The sequence below is a fragment of the Mustela lutreola genome, chromosome 2 (assembly GCF_030435805.1).
Source record: "Mustela lutreola isolate mMusLut2 chromosome 2, mMusLut2.pri, whole genome shotgun sequence".
In the NCBI taxonomy this organism is placed as follows: Eukaryota; Metazoa; Chordata; class Mammalia; order Carnivora; family Mustelidae; genus Mustela; species Mustela lutreola.
Window position 1 is genome coordinate 97,334,315 of NC_081291.1, and position 25,708 is coordinate 97,360,022.

The 25,708-nt window shown below is 39.1% G+C and overlaps 1 protein-coding gene across 2 annotated transcripts in view; it reads left to right on the forward strand.

Moving 5' to 3' along the window:
• PCCB (propionyl-CoA carboxylase subunit beta) overlaps window positions 1–24,495 on the forward strand; it is a 96,292-nt gene extending 71,797 nt beyond the window's left edge. For both annotated transcript variants that reach the window (XM_059162696.1, XM_059162697.1), the window contains 6 exons: window positions 7,172–7,295; window positions 20,385–20,492; window positions 20,740–20,840; window positions 21,230–21,328; window positions 22,691–22,790; window positions 24,177–24,495. In XM_059162696.1, coding sequence (XP_059018679.1) covers window positions 7,172–7,295; window positions 20,385–20,492; window positions 20,740–20,840; window positions 21,230–21,328; window positions 22,691–22,790; window positions 24,177–24,298 — 654 coding nt within the window. In that variant the 3' untranslated portion in view covers window positions 24,299–24,495. The remainder of the gene's footprint in view (window positions 1–7,171; window positions 7,296–20,384; window positions 20,493–20,739; window positions 20,841–21,229; window positions 21,329–22,690; window positions 22,791–24,176) is intronic.
• Window positions 24,496–25,708: the final 1,213 nt, after the last annotated feature.

Here is a 25,708-nt window from a genome sequence, read left to right on the forward strand (position 1 = left end):
TCCTTTTTGAGGTTTTTCTGTCTTGTCATTCTTTCCAGAGAAGAATAGGTGACTGAGAGAACAATATATGAAAGTAGGAAAAATGACCCCAGAGAAATATAAACTAAACAAACCAGAAGAGAACCAAAAGTGAAAAGAAAATTTTAAAAAAAAGGAAAAAAAGAGCGAAGCAGAGTATTATCAGATAGTTGAGCAAGACAGATATACTAGATCCTGGGTGTATTTTGGTTTGTTTGTTACAAAACTAGACCCCAAAATTGTAAAGACAGGAAAAGTTATCTATCTATCTATCTATCTATCTACATATGAATAAAGTTATATATATATTATTTATATATTATTAAAGTATATATAATTATTAAAATTATATGTATATTTTTTATATAAGTTATATATATATATGAATAAAATTAAATAATATGAGAGACTAGAAACTAACTGTAAAAATGGCAATTGAAAAAGACCTTAAAAAGTTGTTAAAGTAGGAATTGGTTGGAAAGGAAAAAGAAAAAAAAATGGAAAGACTAAAGAATCATGAGGGAAAAACCGTAAATTCTATATACTATTTTCCCCTAGCATTGGAGTTTTGCAATTTTGTGTGATCATTAAACTTGGCGTTAGCCAGATTTTCTTGCTGATCTTCCAGGGGAGGGACCTGTTGTACTGATTCTCAGTGTCTTTGCCTCAGGGGAGTTCCGTGCCCTTGCTAGGGGGCTGGGTTAAGTCAGTGCCTCCAGCTTGCTCTATGCAGCTTTTGTTCCCTGAAGGCTTTCTGAGGTGCTTTAGAGGATGAGAATGAAAATGGCAGCCTCCTATCTCCAGCCCAGAACCAAAAGCTCCCACCCCTCCACTCATCTGTGCACCCTCAGGGAAAAGCAGTCAGTCACTCTTGCCTCCGTGTTTACCCAGCCTGTAACTGAGCATTTTTATCTCAGGGATGCTACACCTTTCAAATCTCCAAACTTAGCAGACTCCTGTGGTGTGCTCCCCTGCTGCTCCTCTTGGCGGAGGGAGTGGAGCGTCTTTCTGAGGTTCTGATCTTGCTGGGCCCCTGCTTGGAGAGCAGTCTCCCAATTGAGCCATGGTTCACGGTTTATGGCAGCTTGGAGCTGATAGCCCACTCCTCACTTCCCCGATTGCACCTGATTTGCTGCTCCGATGTCTGGGACCTCTGCTGCACTCAGGCATCCCTGGTCTTCCTGAGACCACAGTGTCCCACCTAGGATTCTGCTCTCCTTCGCCACCTAAGTGCCTTTCAGGTGGGGACATTCCTCATCTAAGCAGACTTTTAGGTGATTTTGCACTTTGCTGATAATATATCACTTTCCAGTAGCCGGCTTATGGAAGCTCCCTCCTCCTTCAGTTTATCTTCATATATATATATATAGTTTGGTATCTTGGTGTCAAGTTGTGTAAGTTTTTTCATACTTTGGATATTAACCCCTTGTTGAATATATAATTTGCAAATATCTACTCCCATTGCCTTTTAGTTTTGTTAATCATTTCCTTTGCTGTGCAAAAGCTTTTTTATTCTGGTAGTCCCAATAGTTTATTTTTGCTTTTTTTCCCTTGCCTGAGGAGACACATCTAGACAAATGATGCTAAGCCTGAGGTCAAAGAAATTACTGGCTTTCTTCTAATAGCGATATAGTTTCAGGTCTCACATTTGTTTGTTTGTTTGTTTGTTTATTTATTTTTATTTAATTTATTTGACAGAGATCACAAGTAGGTAGAGGGGCAGGCAGATAGAGAGGGAGAAGCATGGTCCTGCTGAGCAAAGAGCCTGATGTGGGGCTTGATCCCAAGATCCTGAGATCATGACCTGAACTGAAGGCAGTGACTTAACTCACTGAGCCACCCAGATGCCTCCAGGTCCTTACCCCTCCCTAAAATCAAGATGTGCGTTAGCTAAATGGCACTTTGCCGTACTGACAGACGGGAGGCTCTTGAACTGGGAGTCATGTTTGCCATCCCACTGTCAACTCTGTGAACAAAATGCACAGATACAAATAGTTTATATAAAGCTTATTAAAATAGAAAGAGAATAAAAAACTTCAATTGAGAAAACATCCTTTGCTATAAAGTTAATCATGAAGTAGATGATCATACTGCAGTCTGAGTTCAGTAGCTTCAAGGAAGTATTTGAGGTTATGAAAACCAGAAACTTAGAAATTCATGACAAAACGGACATGAAATAGATGTAAAGTTAGAGCTGATTGAATTAAAATGGATGGGGGGGGACCAGAATTATTTATCAGACATGAAGACAGAAAGTGTTTTAGGGAGAATTCAACTGAATGAACTTTAATAAGGAATACTGAAGGAAAGTGGGAAAAACCAAGAAATTGAAGATAAAAAGGTAAAAAAGTGATTTAAGTAGATGATAAGCAAAGAGTGAATATAGATGTAATTGGAGTGACTAAGAAAGAAAACCAAGACCTGAATTAATGTTTAAAACTGTGTTCTAAGAAAACCTATAGAAAATAAGACCTAGAGCTACCTAATGAAAAAGCCCATTGAGCACCTTGGAAAATTAACCTTGGGTAAAACTTGAGTATTAGATTTTTAAAATAAAAAATCTTCAGGACTTGGAGGCAGAAATTTCCTCTACATTACAAAGAGGAGAGACTGAGTAGCATCAGACTTCTCAAAAGCAACACCTATGGAAAGGTACTTTCAGGAGACTTGAGGAGAGATTATGAGACTAAGGATTTTATATCTTGCCAAGGTGATGTTCATATATTAAGACTAAAGAAAACCAGTTTTAAATATGCAAGAACTGAGGGAATACTGTGTCCCTAGGCTTTCCTTGAGGAATCTTCTAGCAGATGAGCGTATCTAAGCAAGAGATTTCCAAGGAGAAATTTTGATGAGAGGATTAATTGTCTTATTTAATTATAAGTCTAAGACTAAAGCAAGGCTGGAAATGAGGGTTGGAGACAATATATAAATGCTGTGTTTTAGTTGCAGAAAAAATGCAGCTGAAACAATGGGAGGAGAAGGAAGAAGAAAGTATAGCAGACTATGTTCACTGATTATTGAGAATCAACAGATACTGTTACAAATAGGCACCCAGTTAATAAAACAGTAAATAATCAACAGATGAAGGCTTATAAAATAGGTATAATTACAAAAGTACCCACTAGATAAAAAATAGAAACTTTGGGGGCGCCTGGTTGGCTCAGTGGGTTAAAGTCTCTGCCTTCGGGTCAGGTCATGATCCCAGCATCATGGGATCGAGCCCCCATCGGGCTCTCTGCTCTGTGGAGAGCCTGCTTCCTCCTCTCTCTGCCTGCCTCCCTGCCTGCTTGTGATCTCTCTCTCTGTCAAATAAATAAATAAAATCTTAAAAAAATATATATATATAAACTTTATAAATAACAGTATAAATACACAAACAGCAAATATAACATGGTTCATAGAAAATAATTATAGAGTAAAAATCAAATCTTTTATGTGAATAAATATGAATGGCTTAGCTTATTAAACTTACTTATTTCCTTTATTAAAAGAAAAAGAGTTTTAATTTCTCTCATAAACCAAGACCAGCTATATGTGGTATATAGGAGACACTTAAAATGATTTTAAAAAGGTAAAAATAAGGGATGGGCAAGAGGTATACCAGAGAACAGAAACAACATAGCAGCATTTGTGATCTTAATATTGGATGAGGTAAAATTCAAGCTTTAAATATGACAAGGAAAGTTGTTTTTACATGCTAAAAGCTATGATTCATAATGGTGATATAAAAAAAATCTATGTCCCAAATGATAAAACCATGGACTTTATAAAGCAGAAACTATGGGAAATCCAAGGAGCCATAGGTAGAAACAAATACTTGCCTTAAACGTGATTAATACAATACAATACAAATCCCTTTCTGCATAGCAAAAATCTATAAAGAAAGTCAAAAGACAAGCTACAAAGTGGGAGGGAATATTTGCAACGTAGGTCCCAAATAAAAGACAAATATCCCAGGGTGCCTAGGTGGTTCAGTCAGTTAATCTCCCTCTCCCCATCCCCTGCCTGTTCCCCCTGCTCATGCTATCTTTCTCTCTCTGTCTCTCTCTCTCAAATAAATCTTCAAAAAAAAAAAAAAAAAAAAGACTTAGTATGTCTTAATATGTAAAAAAAAAAAAAGTCTTAAAAATTGAAGAAGTAAAGATGGAAATTGATAAATAGGAAACCATGGATAGCTCACAAAAATATATATAAACTGGACCTTAAACATATGGAAAGATTTTCAACTTGACTCATTATGTTGGAAATGCAAATTAAAATTAAACTGAGTCATCATTTCTCATCTGTCAGTTTGGCAAAAAATAAACAACTTGAAAACATTTTCTGTTGGTAAGTCTGGCAGAGCCGACTCTCATAAATTGCTGGGAAAGGTATATGGTAATTTCTAAGACTAAGTGGGTATTATTTACATGTGAACCCAGAAAACAGACAAAGAAAACATTGAGTGCAAAGGGAGAGGGAGTGGTGAGTGAGAGTCAAAGGTGCTCCCACACCCACCCTGCCCTTGACAGGAGACTTGGTCAGGTTCGGGGAAGAACTCACTAACTCTTCAGATTCAGCTGTGGACAAGGAGACCACGCCAGCCACTGAGGGAAAGAATGTAGCATGGGGGCCTTCCTAAAAGGTGCTGACAGTCCTGAGAAGACATTTGAGGACAGTGAGGCAACCCAGCTATCGGTGTCAGGAATGGGATACCACCCCTAGAAGATATTTACACTGAAGATACACTTCTCATCATCCAATATTATAGACATACAAGGTTACTACTGTTGTGTTATTTGCAATTGCAAAATAATGTAGGCAACTTGAATTTAAAATAATGGAAGCAACACATGGGAGATTAGTTGAGTAAACTTTGGTACATGCACACAGTAGAGTCCTAGGCAGGAAAAAGAGCAAGCGTGATCTCTGTGCTGATAGGAAGTGATTCTTGGGATATATTTTTAAGTGAAGAAACCCGAGGTGCTAAAGAGTATCTGTAGTAGGTTACTTTCCTTCTTAAACACAAGTGGGAACTAAAAAGGTATACATGTATCTACTCATTTCTGTAATATACGCATAAGAGATAAATCAGAAAATGAGATTAATGATAGGGTGGGTAGAATTAGGGTGGAAGGGATGGGGAGTGATGTTAAATTATGTTAATGTTTACAAATTTAAAAAAATCAAGACTGAGGGAAAACCTTTCAGGTGCAATAAAAACAAATTGAACCTGTGTTTCAAATGAGTAACTTTTGAACACAGTATTTAGACTATATACCTTTAGTCCAGTGACAAATAGTTGTAAAGCAATACTGAATTTTTTTTTTTTTCAGTCATTTGGGGTAGCATTTCTGAAACCAGTTTCTCTGTATTTGAGGATTAAATAAGTCCATTTTGAGGATAATGGGAGTCCAGGGTTTACTGTAGGAAAAGGAGTTCTGAATATGGTAAGGGGTAAATTAGAGTGAGTCCTGTGGTTGAATTGGACGAGAATTGGAGCTATTAGTATGAACTCAGTGTTTTCACACTACTTTTAGAAATAAGTGTGTGTGTGTGTATCTGTGGATTTCCTAGCTCTGTCCTCTAGGACAGCTTTTTAGAAGCAGTCTTATCCCCCAACTCCCAATCCCAAAGGGATCTGAACCCTTTGGAGAGATGGCTGATTCTGGACTTGGGCCAAGAAAAAGTACAAGATGAACCTGAAAGTAAGGCAATTCCAGAATGTGACAGTGCTCAGTGAGTGATGGAGAGACATCAGAGTTGCTCAGGAACCCTCTTGAATATACTCTCTCTGGCAACTATGGAGCGATTTAAACATAAAATAATGATAAAGATTACAGTCCACATAATAAAACAAGAATTCCTAAGTTCATACTTGTGGATGATGTAAATAAATGGGAAAGACAGAGACCTTTTTGATAATAGAATGCCAACTAATAAATGGGGTTAGGGAAATCGCCATTCGACAGCTACCATGGCAATAATTGTGTCAGGGAAGAGTCATGAGTGCTAAAGCTAGTGGGTGAAAGTGTGATGAAAAATAGGATTTTTACATTTCTAAGAATTTCCCCACAGTGTACTTAATAAAAGTGGAGAAGTAAGAAATTTGCAGGACAGAGACCTGCATATGTTCCCACCATTAATGGCCAAATTGACATTATGCTCCTCCCCTCCTTTAAAGTAGGCTCCACACCCAGCATGGAACTCAATACCAGGCTTGAACCCATGATCCTAAGATCAAGACCTAAGCTCTGATCAGGAATGGGACACAAAACTGAGCCACCCAGGTGTCCCATTATGTGCCTTTTGATGTGATTTACTGAGAGGGTCACTTCTGTGATACTCTGCCAAAAATGCTCACCCTGAAATTAAACATGAAGAAATATTAAACCCAAATTGAAGACAAATAACCGAAAGACCAATCTATGATCTTCAAAGATGTCTTGATCATAAAGAAAAGGACTGAGGGGGCGGATATTAAAGGAGGCTAAAAGAAGGGACTGGTGCTCTTCCATTAGATTCTAGGACCAGATTTTTGTTGCTATAAAGAGTTATTGGAGTAACTGGCAAAATTTGAACAAGGGTTTATAATAGTAGTATTAGTTTCCTGATTTTGACAGTCTCACTGCAGTTACATGAGAATGTCCTTGTTCTTAGGATACATACTGAGGTACTTAGAGGTAAAGTGGCATCATGTCTGTAGCTTACTCTCAAAAAATTCAGGAGAAAAATTGTGTGTATAAATGTACATATGTAAAGAGAAGAAAAAATATATATGGATACATAGGAGAGAGAGGAGATATGGGTGGGGACAGAGAGGGAAAAATAAAACATCTGTGGTAAAATGTTAAATGGATTATCTAGGTGAGGTATATATACTTTTTTTTTTTAACTGTTCCAGAAATTTTTATGTAAGTTTAAAATGATTTCAAAGTAAGGTTAAAAGAGTAAAATAATGCCAAATTCAAATAGAACCTTTAAAAACAGAGCACTGGTTTATCCTCCCCAGCAGGGTAGAGGTGCTGCCCTCCCTGCATGCTCACAGACCCTGTGGTGGGTGGGGGCGCTCCAGCTTTGTCATTCTGCAATGTAAATGCCTGTCATTTTATAATGTAGTTCTCTCTGGTTCTTTATCATTTTGAGCTCAGGTGTAAATTTATCCCTGCAGGTTGTTGATGAGCGAGAATTTTTTGAGATCATGCCCAATTATGCCAAGAATATCGTTGTTGGTTTTGCAAGAATGAATGGGAGGACCGTTGGAATTGTTGGCAACCAACCTAAGGTGGCTTCAGGTAGGTGGGAGAGGCTCTCACACACCTTGGGTGGCAGCTGGGGGCCAGAGCTGCCTGGGCTCACAGTGTCTGCCTTCTGGCTTTCTCTTCAGGTGAGCCCTCCATGGCCAGAGAAGAAACTCAGATGTTGTTGTGTTGTTGTAATAGCTCTTTTCTCTTTTAATGTTCATATCCCAGAATGCTTCTCTCATTCATTAATTTTTTAAGGGTTTATAGATAAGTTTCTTTTTTTGAGTCAAGAGGGTCTTTATTTTTTCAGAGATTTGCTTTCTGTTGCCCCCTAGTTAGATTTCTGTCTCACCCACTGAACTATGAGCTCCATGAGGGTGGGGGTGTTGGAGTCCTCGCCATCGTTTTATTTCCGGGGTCTTCAGTGGTGCCTGATACACAGTTGGAGATTCGTTCATGGCTGTGCTGTGGGTACAGTTGGTGGAAGTGTGACATGGGGACTGTAGACACTGCTTGTCTCCTGTTTTCCTTCTTAGGTTTGTTTTGAATCCCTGTGTAGGAGAAATATGCCCTCCCTTATTGACCCAGCTTCATCTTTTATTTCTGTTTTTTTTTAACAGTATTTTTTATCATGTATAATATATAAATATATATAAATAATCTAAAGGTTGATTTTTTTTTTAAGAGTTTATTTGTTTATTTGACAGAGAAAGATTACAAGTAGGCAGAGAGGCAGGCAGAGAGAGAGAGAGGAAGCAGGCTCCCCACCAAGCAGAGAGCCCGATGAGGGACTCGATCCCAGGACTCTGAGATCATGACCCGAGCCGAAGGCAGAGGCTTAACCCACTGAGCCACCCAGGTGCTCAAAGGTTGCCGTTTTAACCATTTTTAAGGGTATAATGTAGTGGCATTAATTACATTCACACTGTGTGCAGCTGTAACCATTATCTTCCAGAAATTTTTCAAGTAGGAAGAGACTCCTTTTCACCTTACCCCCCAGATCTTGATAATCTAAATCTACTCTCTATGAATTTACCCATTCTAGATATCCCATGTGAGTGGAATCACATAGTAGTTGTCTTTTTGGGTCTAATTTATTTTACTTAGCATAATGTTTTCAAGTTCCATCAACATGGTAGCATGTATCAGAACTTTATTTTAACTTTTCATGGCTAAGTAATATTCCATATCATGTGTATACCACGTTTTGTTTAATCATTCATCTGTGATGGACACTTGGGTTGTTTCCAACTTTTGGCTATCGTGAATAACACTGCAATAAACATCGGTATGCAAATATCTATTTGAATCCCTGTTTTCAGTTCTTTTGAGTATACACCTATGAGTGGCATTAGTCATATGGTAATGTTATGTTTACGTTGCGGAAACATTGTACTGTTTTCCACAGTGGCTGCACAGTTTTACATTCTCACTAGCAAAGCAGGGGGTTCCAGTTACATCACATTGTCTTCAGCACTTGTTACTTTCTGGTGTGTTTTGATAATAGCGATCCTAATGGGTGGTTTTCATTTAAATTTCCCTAATGATTAGTGATGTTGAGCATCTTTGCATATGCTTATTGGCCATTTGTATGTCTTCTTTGGAGAAATATCTATTGGATTCCTTTGTGCATTTTTAATTATTTTTGTTGTTGAGTTGTTGGAATGCTTTATATTTTGGGTATTAAACCCTTATCAGCTATATGATTTGCAATATTTCCTCCCATTCTGTAGGTTGTCTTTTCATTTTCTTGATAATGTCATTTGGTGCACAAAATTTGTAAAATTTGATGAAGTCCAATATATTTTTGTTGTTTGTGCTTTGCAGAGTACCTGTTGAGAAGTCCACTGTCATGAAACTTTCTCCCTAAGTTTTCCTTTAGGAATTTTGTGCTCTTAGCTTTTACATTTAGGTTTGATCAATTTTGAGTAAATTTTTACATATATGTGAGTTAAGGGTCCAATTTTATTCTTTTGCACATAGAAATCCAGTTACCTGAACACCCATTTGTTGAATAGATAGTTCCTTCCCAATTGAATAACTTGGTATCCTTGTCAAAAATCAATGGGCTGTAGATGTACTTTTTTTTCTTGGACTCTTAATACTATTTACTTGGTCTAATTAGGTTTATCCACATGCTGGTTTTCATTACCGTAGTTTTATGTACTAAGTTTTGAATTGGAAGTGTGAATCGTCTCATGTTTTTTTTTTTTTTTTTTAAAGTTGGTTTGCGGGGTGCCTGGATGGCTCAGTGGGTTAAGCCTCTCTGCCATCAGGTCAGGGTCCCAGGGTCCTGGGATCAAGCCCCGCATTGGGCTCTCTGCTCAGCAGGGAGGCTGCTTCCCTTCCTCTCTCTGCCTGCCTCCCTGCCTACTTGCGATTTCTATCAAATAAATAAATAAAAATCTTAAAAAAAAAAAAAAAGATGGGTTTTGCTTTTTGGGTCCTTGCAATTCCATATGAATTTGAGGATTGGCTTTTTCATTTCTGCAAAAAAGCATGTTGGAATTTTGATAAGTTTTGCATTGAATCTGTAGATCACTTTAGGTGGTATTAACATCTTTATGTTTCGACCTGTGAGCATAGCGTGTCTTTCCATTTATTTTGGTCTTTTATTTCTTTCAGTAATATTTTGTAGTTTTTAGTGTACAAGTCTTTCACCTCTTGGTTAAATTTACTCTTATGTGTTTTATTCTTTTAGATACCATTATAAATGGAATTACTTTCTTCATTTCCGTTTTGGATTGTTTGTTGTTAGTGTATAGAAAGACAACTACACAACTGATTTTTGTTTGTTGGTCCTGCAACCTGCAACTTTGCAGAGTTTATTAGCTTTACTAGCCTTCTTGTGGATTCTCTGGGATATTATATGGGATCATATTTTTTGCAAAAAAGGTATTTTTACATTCTCTCCAATTTGGTTACTTTTTATTATTTTTATCTTGTCTAGTTGTTCTGGCTAGAATATCCAGCACACTGTTGAGTAGCATTAGTGAAAGCAGGCATCCTTATTTTGGTCTTGATCTTAGGGGGTGAACTTTGTCTTTCACCATTGAATATGTTAGGTATGGAATTTTCATAAATGCCCTTCATCGTGGTGAGAAAATTTCCTTCTGTTCCTGGTTTTCTGAATCTTTTTTTTTTTTTAATCTTGAAGGGTTGGTAGATTTTGTCAGATTCCTTTTCTGCAACATTTGACATGAGCGTGTAGTTTTTTGTCCTTCATTGATATTTTGTATGTTGAACCACTCTGCATTATTACAGTGCATCCAACTTGGTCATGGTGTATAATCCTTTTTATAGAATAAATTTTATTTTTTGGAGCTCTTTAGTTTCACAGCAAAATTAAGTGAAAACTACAGAGTTCCCATATACAATCTGCTGTCACACATGCACAGCTTACTTCACTATCAATATCCTGAACCAGAGTGGTGCATTTGTTACAATTGATGAATGTACATTGACACACCAGGAGTTTCTGTTCTGCATCCTCACCAGGATTTGATCTTGTCAGTCAGTGTTCTGGATTTTGGCCATTCTCATGCTTGTGTAATGGTTTCTCATTTTGAATTGTGCATTTCCCTGATGACATGATGTGGAGTATCTTATCATGTGCTTATTTGCTATATGTATATTTTTGTTTCCTTTGGTGAGGTGTCCAGATCTTTAGCTGCCCCCCTTTTAAATCTTTAGCTCATTTTTAAATCAGATTTTCTTATTGTTGAGTTTTAAGAGCTTTTTATATACATTAGATAGCAGTTCCTTTATCACATGTATATTTTGCAAATATTTTCTCCCAGACTGTTATCTTCTCATTTCTCTAGACAGCATCATTTGCAGAGCAGAAATTTTAAATTGTAATGAGGTCAGCTTATGAATTATTTTTTCCTAGGTGATGCCTTTGGTAGTGTCTCTGAGAAGATGCCACCATACCCAAAGTTGTTTTTCTCCTATGTTATGTTCTAGGTGTTTTCAAGTTTTGTGTTTTGCATTCAGGTCTCTGGATCCATTTTTGAGTTAATTTTCGTGAAAAGTTTAAGGTTTGTGTCTAGATTAATTTTTTTGCTTGTGGATTTCCAGTTGTTCCAGCACTATTTGATGAAAAGATGGTCTTTCTTCCATTATATTGCCTTTGTTTTATCTATCTATCTATCTATCTATCTATTTATTTATTTATTAATTATCAAAGATCAGTTTGTTATATTTATGTGAGTCTGTTTCTGGTTTCTCTGTTCTGTTCCACTGATGTATTTTTTTTTTTCTTTCACCAGTACTACATGTCTTGATTACTGTAGCTTTACAGCAAGTCTTGCAGTTAGGTATTATCAGTCCTTCAACTTCATTTTGTCTTTCAATATTGTGTTGGCTGTTCTGGGGTTTTTGCCCCTCAATATATTCTTTAGATAAGTCTGTCAATAATCCACAAAATAACTTGTTGGGATTTTGATTGTAATAGTGTTAAATCTAGAGAGTAAGTTGGAAATACCTGACTTCTTGATAAGATTGAGTCTTCCTATCCATAACCAGGGAATGTTTCCATTTATTTAATTCTTCCATTTTGTTCATCAGAGTTGTGTAGTTTTCCTCATATAGATCTTAAAATATGTTTTGTTAGTTTTCTGCCTATGTGTTTCTTTTTTGGGTAATGTAAACAGTGTTGTGTTTTTAGTTTCATATTCACTACTGGTATATGGGAAAGTGATTAACTTTTGTGTATTAACTTTGTATCCTGAAAACTTGTTATAACTGCTTATTATTTTGAGCAGTGTTTTTGCCAATTCTTTAGGATTTTCTGCGTAGATTATTATGTTATCTGTGAACAAAGACAGTTTGATTTCTTCCTTCCCAGTCTGTGTACCTTTTGTATATTTTCTTGTTTTATTGGATTAGCTAGGACTTGCAGTACAGTTTTGAAAAGTAGTGAGAGGGGACATTTTTGCCTTGTACCTGATCTTAGTAGGAAGGCTTCTAGTTTTTCACCATTATGTATAATGTTAGCTGTAGATATTTTTGTTAGATGTTTTTTATCAAGTTGAGAAGTTGCCCTTTTATTCCTAGTATTGCTTTTTCTGTATCTAATGATAGGTTAATGTGATTTTTCTTCTTTAGCCTGTTGATGCAATGGATTACATGAATTGATTTTCAAACATTGAATCTGCCTACCTGTGATAAATCCTAGTTGGAAGTGGTATATAATTATTTTTATAACATTGCCAGATTTGATTTGCTAATATTTTGTTGAGGATTCTTATGTTTGTGTTAATGAGGGACATTGGTCTGCATTTTCTTGTAATGTCTTTGTCTGGTTTTAGTAATAGCATAATGCTGGCCTCATAGAATAATTTAGGAAATATTCCCTCTGATTCTTTCTGGGAGATTTTAGAGAATTGGTGTAATTTCTTAAATGTTTTGTAGAGTTCACCAGTAAAACTTTCTGGGCTCTGTTTTTTAAATCACATAAGAAATAAAAAATGGTAGGGGGCACCTGGGTGGCTCAGTGGGTTGAGCCTCTGCCTTCAGCTTAGGTCATGATCTCAGGGTCCTGGGATTGAGCCCCACATTGGGCTCTCTGCTCAGCAGGGAGCCTGCTTCCTCCTCTCTCTGTCTCTGCCTGCCTCTCTGCCTACTTGTGATCTCTATCTGTCAAATAAATAAATGAAATCTTTTAAAAAAATGGTATTACAAAAAATGATATTTTCCCCATGTAGTTGCCTTTCCTAGAGACCTTTTTTTTCTTCATACAGTTGTGTGGTATGGTCTAGTGTTGTTGTTGTTGTTGTTCTTTCACTTCAACCTGAAGGATTCCTTTTTCCACTTCTTGTAGGGAAAGTCTAGTGATAATGAACTCTTCAGCTTTGATCTTGGAATGTCTTAATTTGTCCCTCATTTTTCAAGGACAGTTTGCCAAACATGGAGTTATTGGTTGACAGTTTTATTCTTTCTGTGTTCTAAGTCATTCCATTGTCTTTTGGGTTCCATGGTTTTTCTACTCAGAAATCAATTGATAATCTTACCAAGGATCTCTTGTATATGGTGAGTCACTTCTGTCTTGCTACTTTTAAGATTTTGTCTTTATCTTTTAGTAATTTGATGATAATGTGGCTCAGTGGAGTCACATTCTGTTTGTGTTTATCCTATTTAGTTTCTTGGATTTGTTACTTCATGTCTTACGTCAAATTTGGGAAGTTTTGGGGCGCCTGGGTGGCTCAGTGGGTTAAAGCCTCTGCCTTCAGCTCAGGTCGTGATCCCAGGGTCCTGAGATCGAGCCCCGCATCCGGCTCTCTGCTTGTCAGGGAGCCTGCTTCCCCTCCTCTCTCTGCCTGCCTCTCTGTCTACTTGTGATCTCTGTCAAAATAAAAACAAAACAAAACAAAAGAAAACTTGGGAAGTTTTTGAACATGATTTCTTCAAATCTCTGTCCCTTTTTTCTCTTTCTCCTCTCTCTGTATTTCCTCGCTGCATATGTTGATTCGGATGATGGTATTTCATAGGTCTCTTAGTTTCTATTCACTTCATTTTTTTTTTTAAAAGATTTTATTTATTTATTTGACAGAAATCACAGGTATGCAGAGAGGCAGGCAGAGAGAGAGGAGGAAGCAGGCTCCCCGCTGAACAGAGAGCCCGATGTGGGGCTCGATCCCAGGACTCTGGGATCATGACCTGAGCCGAAGGCAGAGGCTTTAACCTGCTGAGCCACCTAGGCGCCCCCATTTTTTCTTTTCTTTTTGCTCAGACTGGATAATTTATCTTCAGGTTTCTTGATCCTTTCTTCTTTTTCTCAAATCTGCTACTGATCTCCTGTAGTGATTTTTTTTTTTTTAACTTCAATTATGGTAGTTTTCAGCCCCAGAATCTGTTTGGTTCCTTTTTATGATTTCTTTCTTTTTGATATTCTCATTCTGTTCATATGTTGTTTTTCTGATTTTTAAATTTCTTTGTTCATGTTTTTCTTTACGTCTTTGACCATATTTAAGGCAGTTATTTTTAAATTTTTATTGTCAGGGACATCTGGGGTGCTTAGTTGGTTAAGTGTCCGCCTGTAGCTCAAGTCATGACCCCAGGGTCCTGGTATTGAGTCCTGCATCAGGCTCTCTGCTCCCTGGGGAGCCTGCTTCTCCCTCTCCCTCTGCTTGCCACTCCCTGTACTTGTGCTCACTCTCTGTCTTTGTCAAATAAATAAATAAATTTTAAACAAAAAAATTGTCTAGTAAGTTCAGTGTCTGGCTTCCTTAGGGACATTTTCTGTCTATTTGTTTTGTCTGAGTGGCTGTTTTCCTGTTTCTTTGTAAGCCTTGTTATTTTTTATTGAAAACTAGACATTTGGATATTATACTTTAAGCTTTGTTGTTATTGATCACTGAATGCTGTAATAGTCCATTTGTCTAGTGACTTCTCCTGATTATTTTTGCAGAGTATATTTCTTCCTGTATGTGGTCACTGAAGTTTCTTTTCCTTAACTTGTATCCAGCTGGGGTTTTAACAGAGGTATCCTTGAACACCAGTTGCTAAAACAGACAAACAAGGAAACACCTCTTCTAGTCTTTGAGGATTGGCTCTGTGCTGGGGTTCTCTCACTTAGCCAGACTTAAACTGAACTTAGGGATCAACCCAAGGTTAAGACTTAAGATCTTCTTAGATTTGTTGGTAATGTGTTTTCATTTTCATTCATCTTAAGATATTTCCTTTTCTCAGGTCTTTCTGAGTATGTATCTGGTTCTAGACATATCCGTGTCTTTCTAAAATCCCCTGTATATGTAAGTGTTCTTGAGTGCCCTAATTTCCAAGAGAAACTCTGGTTTTTTTTTCTTTTTCCTCCTAGGCCTTAGATGATTGAAGCATAGTCTTTTGCCCCAGATATCTGCAGGTTTTTCCTTTGCTTTTGAGCAATGTCTGCCACTTTTCTGGCCTGGGTGAGTTCCAAGTTAGGTGAAACAGAGATGAAAGTCAGCCTTTCAGACAACTTAGAACAGACCTGTGTGATAACTGGTGCCTGAGGTCTTCTTTGTTCCCTCTAGAACTAGGGAGTATGGGGCAAGTGTAATTAAGAATACCAACAAAGGGGGCGCCTGGGTGGCTCAGTGGGTTAAGCCGCTGCCTTCGGCTCAGGTCATGATCTCAGGGTCCTGGGATCGGGTCCCGCATCGGGCTCTCTGCTCGGCAGGGAGCCTGCTTCCCTCTCTCTCTCTCTGCCTGCCTCTCTGCCTACTTGTGATCTCTCTCTCTGTCAAATAAATAAATAAATAAATAATCTTAAAAAAAAAAAAAAGAATACCAACAAGGCTTTCCTACTATTTTTAAGTTGCTTTTATTCTTTTCCTTCTTCTCTTCTCTTCTGTTTTCTTTCCTGCCTTCCTTTCTTCCTTCCCTTCCTTCGTTCCTTCTTTTTTTAAGTAGGCTCCACGCCCGTCATGGGGCTCAAACTCACAACCCTGAGATCAAGAGTCACTTGCTCTACTACCTGAGCCCCCGAGGTACCCCTTAAGTTGCCTTTTTTCTTGATTTGACTTTCTTTTGATTGTTGTAAACCTTCAGTTATTCCAGAGTTTCTGCTTGTTTTGTTATGTTTCTGTGGAGGACAGGAGCTTGGAGCTGCCCACTTCACCATTTTGTTGTTTAGAAAAAGTGTTTAAAGTCAGGAATCCACACCTATTGAAAATTGCATTTTGTTCCTCCAGTAAGTTCATAACTGCCCATACATTCCTTTAGTTTCTCCTTTTAGCTGTGTCATTCCCTGGCATGGACTTCACATGGTTTCTTGTGTCTGCTTTAAGATCTTTCTTAACCCATGACTATGTCTGCAGGTACAGGTTGACTTTCACAGGCTCACTTTTTAAAACTGCTTTGCTTGTCCTGAAAGTTTTCTCTAAAAATAGCTAGGATGTCTATACCAGGGGCCCTCCTCAGCTCTGGCTAAAGCCTGAACACTTGAATCCATTGTGGTTCCTTCTTTTTTACTTGGCTTAAAAATTCTTTGTGATATTTATGGAAAGGTAAGATGTGGAAGTTCAGTAGGTTACTGCTTTTTGGAAGAAAGCTTTGTTTTATTGACTTCTTCATTCCCTGTTACTAAAAGGCCGCTTCAGAGGCTCAGATAGGGAGCTTCTGTTCTGGTTCTCATTTTTTCCTTTTAGCAATTAGCCATGGCTCCTTGGGTACTCTCTGGTTGCCAGGCTCTCTGTATATCCCTGGGACTTGGCCTAAAATGCTAAGACCAGGCCTCTGGACATGGGGCCCATTCCATGGCAGCTCGGGGCTGCAGGTTTTCCATTTCTGTGTTCATTTCCCCAATGATTACATCTTGTTTTGGTTGTCAGTGCTCATCTTTCTTTTCAATTTGATTTTGAGTATAGCTTCTGGGTACTTTCTGCAGTTTCTTAATTTAGGATTTTTTTTTTTTTTTTCTGGGAGTTAGCACTCAGATTCTTGATTTCAGATCATTAACATAGATTTTGGATAGGAAGGAAGGGAGATTTAAAACATTTTTCTTTTATTGAATTATAATTTACACACAATAAAATATACAGCTTTCAAATGCTCATTTTGATAGGTTTTGACAATTTGACATCTGTATCTAACCTTGTTATCACTGTCCAAAACAAGATATGGAACATCTAAGAAAATGCATTTAGCAAGAGGAAAGGTTTCCCTATTTTTCTGAGTTATTTCTTTTTCATTATTTTTAGCATTCCTTATATATTTTGGATGTGAGTCCTTTGTCAGGTATGTGTTCAGTAAATTAAGGGTGTCTTTAGATTTGCATTATTTTAAACGTTGGATGAAGCCCCATTTATTAATGGGTTTTATTTGTGATTAGAGCTTTTGTGTCCTTTCTAAGAAATTTTTGCCTACTACAAGGTTGCAAAGATAGTCCAATATTATTGCCTAGTTTTGGGTTCTGGGTTTTATATTAAGGTCTGTGATCTATTTTGAATTAATTTTGGTATATAGAATGAAACAGTAATTTCATGGTGGTGTATGAGTGTGTGTGTGTTTTTAATATAGATTGTTAATTGTTTCATCACCATTTGTTAAGAAGACTTCTTTCCACGTTGAATGGTTTTGGTGCCAGGTCTCAAATCAGTTGTGTGGTTCTATTTCTTCACAGTCTATCCTGTTTCATTGTCATTTTGTCTGCCTTTATGCCTGTGCCATATTGCCTTGATTATTGCAGCTTCATAGTTCTTAGTGGTTCTCAACTTGGGGCAGTGTCAGGATCCTGGAAACATTTTTGGTTGTCACAAGTGTGGATTCTGGGGGACAGTGGGTGCTACTGTCATCGAGTGAGTGGAGGCCAGAGATGCTGCTAAACATCCTATACACACAAGGCAAACCCCATCAACAAAGAATTATCCAGTCCAAAATGTTAATAGTGCTGAAGTCGAAACTGTGCTTTTTTCGTAGGTCTTGAATAAGTCAACTAGCGTAAGTCTTCCAATTAAAAAAAAAATTGTTTTTAACTATTCTCTCTCCTTTGTATTACCATATGAATTTTATTTTTATTTATTATATTTATTTATTTATCTATCTATCTATCTATTTATTTATTTTAAAGATTTTATTTATTTATTTGATAGAGAGAGATCACAAGTAGGCAGAGAGAGAGAGGAGGAAGCAGGCTCCCTGCTGAGCAGAGAGCCCGATGCGGGACTCGATCCCAGGACCCTGAGATCATGACCTGAGCCGAAGGCAGTGGCTTAACCCACTGAGCCACCCAGGCGCTCCATTTATTTATTATTTTTAAATATTTTATTTGATAGAGTGAGAGAGGGAATACAAGCAGAGGGAGTGGGAAAGGGAGAAGCAGGCTTCCCACTGAGCAGGGAGCCTGACGTGGGGCTCAATTCCAGGACCCTGGAATCATGACCCGAGCCTAAGGCAGACACTTAATGACTGAGCCACCCAGGTGCCCCTACCATATGAATTTTAGAATCTGCTTATCAATTTTTATAAGAGAATGCCTATGATTTTGAAAGATGCTTAAAAATATAGGTCTGTTCAATATGCTAGCTTATTAAACTTCCCTATGACCTTGCAATTGCACTACTGGGTATTTACCCCAAAGATACAGATGTAGTGAAAAGAAGGGCCATCTCTACCCTGGTGTTAATAGCAGCAATGACCACGGTTGCCAAATTGTGGAATGAACCAAGATGCCCTTCAACGGACGAATGGATAAGGAAGATGTGGTCCATATACACTATGGAATATTATGCCTCCATCAGAAAGGATGAATACCCAACTTTTGTATCAACATGGATGGGACTGGAAGAGATTATGCTGAGTGAAATAAGTCACGCAGAGAGTCAATTATCTTATGGTTTCACTTATCTGTGGAGCATAACAAATAACACGGAGGACAGGGGGAGATGGAGAGGAGAAGCGAGTTGAGGGAAATTGGAAGGGGAGATGAACCATGAGAGACTATGGACTCTGAAAAACAACCTGAGGGTTTTGAAGGGGTGGGGCGTGGGAGGTTGGGGGAGCCAGGTGGTGAGTATTATGGAGGGCACAGATTGCATGGAGCACTGGGTGTGGTGCATAAACAATGAATTCTGTTACACTGAAAAGAAATTAAATAAAAAAAAAGGTCTATTCAGTATGCTAGCTTGTTAAACTTTAAGATAAGTAGTTTGTAGTATTTAATACTATATGATTAATAATTTATATTATAACATATTTTATTAATTCATTTATTATATAATTATTTTATGGTATATAAATAGCAATTAATTAGTTTAATAATATGTAATTAAAATTGAATATAATTAGAAACTTGGTTTCTTGGTTGTAGTAGCTGTATTTCAAGTGCTTAATAGCTCTAGTGGCTACCATGTTGAATAGTATAGTCAGATAGTATTCATAGAAAGTTCTTTCGGCCAGGACTGGTATAGATCACTTTGGGAATTTATCTATTCTTCTGATCCATGAGTGTATATAAGGTGTTTTTTTTTTTTTAGATACTCTTATCAGATAATGAAAATTCCACTGTACTGCTAGGTTACTTGTAGTTTTGTTTCTGTTTTTTTTTTTTTTTTTGTTGTTGTTGTTTTTGTTTTTTAAAGATTTACTTATTAATTTTAGAGAGAGAGCATGTGAGTGGGGTAGGGGCAGAGGGAGAAGAGAGAGAATCTCAAGAAGACTTCACTCTGAGTGTGGAGCCAACACCAGGTTTGATCTCCTCACCCGGAGATCATGACCTTAGCTGAAACCAGGAGTTGGATGCTTAATTGACTGAGCCACCCAGGTGCCCCATGCTGGTTTTGAGTTATGACTGAATATTGGATGTTGTCAGATCTTTCTTTTTATTTGTTGAAAAGACTGTATTGTTTTTTTCCTCTGTTTAGTATAATTTGATTGGTTTTCACATGTTAGATCAACCCTGACTTCTCGAGATAAACCCCATTTGGTCAGGCTGCATTCGTGTTTTTTGTGTATTGCTGGATTTGATTTGGTAATATCTTAGGAATTTTTGTGTTCATGAGGGATTTTGGTCTGCATTCTTCTCTCTTAAGATGTCCTTATCTTGTTTTGGCATCAGGGTAATGTGGCTTCATACAGTAGGTTGGGAATTATTCTAGGAGAGGAGATACACTAGTAATTGAGCTCTTACTCTCTGCCACTTTACAGATACCACCACCTTTAATCCTTACAACTATGGTAGGAGGTAGTAACATCCCAGCTTTGCAGGGGAGGAACCTCAGGCTCAGAAAAGTAAAGTAAATTCCCAAGGGCACACAGGTATAACTGAAGCCAAGCTATGGGGAGTTGCTAAGAGCAGCCTTTGAATGATACTTCCCACTGCTGGTTCCATGGGGGCAGCTCAGCCTGTAACCCTGGTGGCAGCAGTCCTTTTAGCTTGTGAGGCAGAGTCTCCCTGTCTGCAAGCCTGTGCTCCCAGCAAGAGAGCCTGTGCCCTCAGAGCTGAGGCTACTGCTCCTGGACCCTCTTTGGCAAGTGTTGGGTGGCAAGTGTCTTTCCTATTTTTCTTGGTGTGTAAGGGTTCCCTTCACATTCCCTGATGAGGAAACTTTGATGCCTCCATAAAAATCAGCTCTGGATGGTTTGCTGAGGGTACATTCCCATGTGGGTGGAACTGGAAATTGCCCAGAAGCTCAGCATGGACAATCTCTCTCATTCTAGGATGTTTGGATATTAATTCATCTGTGAAAGGGGCTCGTTTTGTCCGATTCTGTGATGCATTCAATATTCCACTCATCACTTTTGTTGATGTCCCTGGCTTTCTGCCTGGTAAGTCATTGAAAGAAGTGGGGGCTGGGAGAGGTGCTTTTGCCTGATAAGGCACTCGCTTTATTTGGAGGTTTTCTTGCAAAATTCTCTAAGGATTTGTGACATCTCTGTATTCTAGATGTCTGAAACATGGGGCTGTGGGATGGGAGTTGCTCTGTCCTAGCCCTTTGGGGAGCAGGGGAAGACCTCATAGGCCCTCAAACCTTGTGAGAACTCTTGTATCTAGTAACTCTTCCTAATGACGTAGGCACAGCACAGGAATATGGGGGCATCATCCGGCATGGTGCGAAGCTTCTCTACGCATTTGCTGAGGCAACTGTACCCAAAGTCACAGTCATCACCAGGAAGGTGAGGAACTTGTATCAGAGGCTGTGAGCCGACTCCTGGCAGCATGGCCATCTTTGGAGGTCTGGCCAAGAGTTTCAGGAGGGTTGGGAAAAGGAGTACACCTTGCTCACCCTTAAAAAGATCTTTTACAGCCCTGTGGATATGTTTGTGGTCCTTTCTGGGAACTGGAAGCATCAGGGGGAAAAGCCAGCAAAGACGGTGAATAGTAACTGTGAAAGGCCTCTGGGTTGTGTCCAGATATTCTCTGCTCCAGCTTCCTGGCCTCAGAGACACTGGGCCTTCAGTAGCCCAGGAGGGCTCTTCTTTTTGTATTCACTTGGGTTCTTAGGATGTTTCAGGGCATGATCTCTGACTCGGGCTCTAACATTTAGCATTTGGGTCTGTTCTAGGCATATGGTGGTGCCTATGACGTCATGAGCTCCAAGCACCTTTGTGGCGACATCAACTATGCCTGGCCTACAGCAGAGATTGCAGTCATGGGAGCAAAGGTAAGGGCTTCTAGCTTTCCCTTTGGCTGGGTGCAGGTACTCCATTCTCCTAGCAGGAGCTCATAGGTGGGAAATGCTGGAGAGATGCTGGGATCCCTCTGATGGGCCAGGATTCTAGGGAGCTGGGGCCTAGACCTTGGAAAGTCTCCCTCCTTGAGCCCCAGGGCCAGCTCTGGCTCCTGTCCTGCCGTCTCCCTCCAGGCACATGCTGGTATTCATGCTCAGGATGGGAGGGCCCCTGAAGGGGTTTTGAGATTATCAGTAAAAGGGAAAGGGTTGAGTCAGCTGAACTGGCCATTGGGAGATTGGACATTCCCTGTAACTCCATCTCATCTCTTTGGGGTGGGGGTGGGGGCTAGAGCCATTCCTTTTAGCCCACAGAAGCTGAACTGTAGTTCTGACCCCTGGTGACTCTGGGCAAGGTCTAGTAGTGCCCCCTCCCCCTTATCCATAGGGGGCATGCTCCAACACCCCCAGTGGAGGCCTAAAACCAGGATAATGCTGAACCCTATATATGCTGTTTTTTTCTTATACATACTTAGGTACTTATGATAATGTTTAACTTATAAACTAGGCACTGTAAGAAATTAACAATGATAAAATAGAATGATTATAACAATATACTGTAAAAAAAAGTTGTGTGAATGTGGTGTCTCAAAATATCTGTTACTCACTCTTCTTGTGATGTGAGATGGTAAGATGGAGGTGAAGAACATAGACACTAATGTCAGGAGGTTCATCTGTCTTCTGGAGTGTGGTTGATCCTGGGTAACTGAAATTGTGGATGAGGGGGGACTGCTGTACTTCCTGCTGTGGTCCCCACTCCTTTCCTATTTTGAAACAGCTATTGGAATTGTACCAGCTAACTCCCTTGGCTCTCCCCATAGCTGACTTTTAGGGGTTCTGAGGTCAAGGCTCATCTTTTAGACCTCTGTACTTCTACATTTGCAGTCCAGTCTGTCTGCCTTTGGCCAATGAATTGCATACTCAGGATAAGAAAAAAGAAACAGGGCATTTTATTTCCCTTGATACAGGGGACCATGGATCTAACAGTGGAAAATAGGCCAAACATCTTGGCCTCAAAGAAGGATAGATGCAAGTGGACGGAGTAGGATAGAATGTGGGGACACAAACTATTGGCTTTGCCTGGGCTGCCTGTCATTGGGGCCACAGCGGAAAGTCCCATCACATAGCCCCTGGAATCATGATGGTTGACTCCAACAGTGTTTACCTCTATGCCCTTTCTCTCCAGGGCACTTGGATTTATCACAAAGTTCACAACCGCACACTGTGGTAGTGAGTTGAGGGAGGTCTACCAAGGTTGGGACTGCCATTTAAGTTCATTAACTACTTTCATGACAGGGTGCTGTGGAGATCATCTTCAAAGGGCATGAGAATGTGGAAGCTGCTCAGGCAGAGTATATTGAGAAGTTTGCCAACCCCTTTCCTGCTGCAGTGAGAGGTAGGGACTGTGGTGGGGAGGGCAGCCTTGGTCATTTGCTGGGTCACTTGCTGATTCTTTTACTCCACAAAGTCTCACATAACTGCCCTTTGCCCTTGCAGTTGAACCTGGAGATGAGTGAGGGGTGGGATTGTCCCTGGGCAGTCATCACTTAAGAATGGTATCTATGCTGCTTTGGTAACCAGGATCAAAACAACATTGCTGAAATGGCTAAATTTCTTAGTGTTGTTCCAGTTACTTAAGTTTTGTGTAAAAAGTTGCTCTAAAACAGAGCGGCTTAAACAACCAACTTTTTTTTTTTTTTTAAAGAATTTATTTATTAGACGGGCGCCTGGGTGGCTCAGTGGGTTGGGCCGCTGCCTTCGGCTCGGGTCATGATCTCAGGGTCCTGGGATCGAGTCCCGCATCGGGCTCCCTGCTTGGCGGGGAGCCTGCTTCCCTCTCTCTCTTTCTCTGCCTGCCTCTCCATCTGCTTGTGATTTCTCTCTGTCGGATAAATAAATAAAATCTTTAAAAAAAAAAAAAAAAGAATTTATTTATTAGAGAGAGGGGGAGAGGGAGAAGTTGGCTCCCCGAGTAGGGAGACTGACATGAGGCTTGATCCTAGTACCCAAGCCAGAGACAGATGCCCAACCAACTGAGCCACTTAGGCACTCTCTTCCTTTTTTTTTTTTGCTCATGTTTCTGAGGGTCATCGATCTGGTCTGGGTTCAGTTAGGTGGCTCTTCTGCTGGTCTTGCCTGGGATAAATCATGCAAAGATAGTGAATTGGTAGTTTGGGGCTGGATGGTCCAAGATGGCTTCACTTACATGGCTGGTGTTGGCTGTCCACCGCTGCACATAGTTTCTTATTTTTAACGCGGCTACTCCACACTTATGGTGTCTTGAGGGTAACATGAGGGTAGGAGGAAAAGCTGCAAGGCACCTTGAGACCTAGATTTGGAAATTGAACAGTGTCACTTTGCCATATTCTGTTGCTCAAAGCAAGTCACAAGGCCAAGTGAGGAAATTGAATCCTGATGGGAGGAGTGGTGAAATCACATGCAGAGGAACTTGTGTTACAGGGACATGAGGAAGTGTAGTGATTTTTGAAAATACTAATGTGTTTTCTTAACTTTTACTTCCTGTTGACTTTATCTTGACAGGGAAGGGATCAGATTTCATTCTCTTGCCAAGTGCTTCCAGGCCCAGAGTTGGGGCCCTGCCAGAGGAACAGGGATGCTCCTAGGATGCAGGGGAAGGTTTACAGGGCCCACGCCCACTTACAGTAACTTGGGTCTGGCTCACACTTTTGGCCCCAGTGATGGTGCCCAGGCTGAACATAGATTGAGGGGTGGCATTATCTGGGGATGCAGATGATCTACTTCCTTTTCTGTGCTTCACCAGGATTTGTGGATGACATCATCCAGCCTTCCTCTACAAGAGCACGAATCTGCTGTGATCTGGATGTCTTGGCCAGCAAGAATGTACAGCGCCCTTGGAGGAAACATGCCAATATTCCACTGTAAATGAGTCGAAGGATAATAAACCAAGAGCCAGTTACTGCCTGGCCATTCATACCTGTCCTTGCTTTTTGCAATCATGGTACCCAGAAATCTAAATACTGGTAATTACTTGAATTGGCTGTTTATTAAATTCTAGGAAGATTTCATTTATGCCTTACTGTTAAAATTATTTACTTTATTAAAAATTTGTTTTAACTGCTGTTTTTTTGGGCAGATCTCATTTTTAATGGTAGAAACCTGAAAAATTCAAACAGTACATAGAATATTATCACTTACAGCTGACTCTTATTTGACACCTCTGTGTATATTTTTCCTTTTTCCCCAGATTTTTTTTCTTGGTAGGTGAGCATTTTTTTAGGGCCAAGTACCTACCTGCTGCTTAGGCTTCAGTTGTTTACTTTTAAATAATATTTAATAATGTGCCCTCAATTCCTCTAGGAATTGTTGAGGATTAAGGGAGATGTCGGCAGTTGTGTCTGGCAGAATGGATGCTCAGTAAGCTGTAGTACTCTGTATTAGGTGCTTTTCAGAAATGTGTTCTCACATTTTGAAAAACTTATTTTGGAAATTTTCAAACCTATAGAAATGTTACAGGAGTGGTACTTGTATACCTTTCATCTCGATTATCAGTGAATTATCTACATTTGTTTCATCCCTTCCATAAACATCTAATTATTACTTATTGTTTTTATTGATCCATTTGAGAGTAATTTGCAGAATCATGACACTTCATCCCCTTGCACCACCAAACATCCGTGTTTATTTCCTAGGAACCAAGGTTCATTGTCTTACAGTCTTTCATTACATTGACATTTTGGAAGAGTAGTTACCAATCATTTTGTAGAGTGTCCCTCAATTTGGGTTTGTCTGATTTACCTAGATCTGAACATCTAGAAACAGAGTTATACACAAGAGTGTTCTCTGTATCACATTAGGAAGCACACTATGCTTATTGATGAAATTGACTCATCACTTGGTTATGGTGGTGACTACAAAGGTTACCATTTTTTCTTTGTAATTAATAACTGATCTGGGGACATTCTTTTTAAGCCTGTCAACAAACTTTCATCCAGTACTTTTAGTATCCATTGATGAATCTTGCCTCAATCAGCTATCCTGTGTTGATTCTAAAATGTTGCATTTCTAACCCTATCATTATGTCTGCATTTGTTAGTTGTTAGTCTTCTGGAAGAGCTTTCTTAATTTCTTCAGTATCTGTTTAGACTCATTCTTTTTTTAAAAAACATTTTCCTGAAATAACTTTTCTTATTATGCTATCACCCTGTCAAATTTCCAAACATGTATTTTAATAGTTCATTACATTTTTCTCCCTGCTCCATCCCTAACTCCACCCCCAAGAGATGAGATTAGGAAGCATATATTATAGTTGAAATGTGTTTGGTATATAGTAGG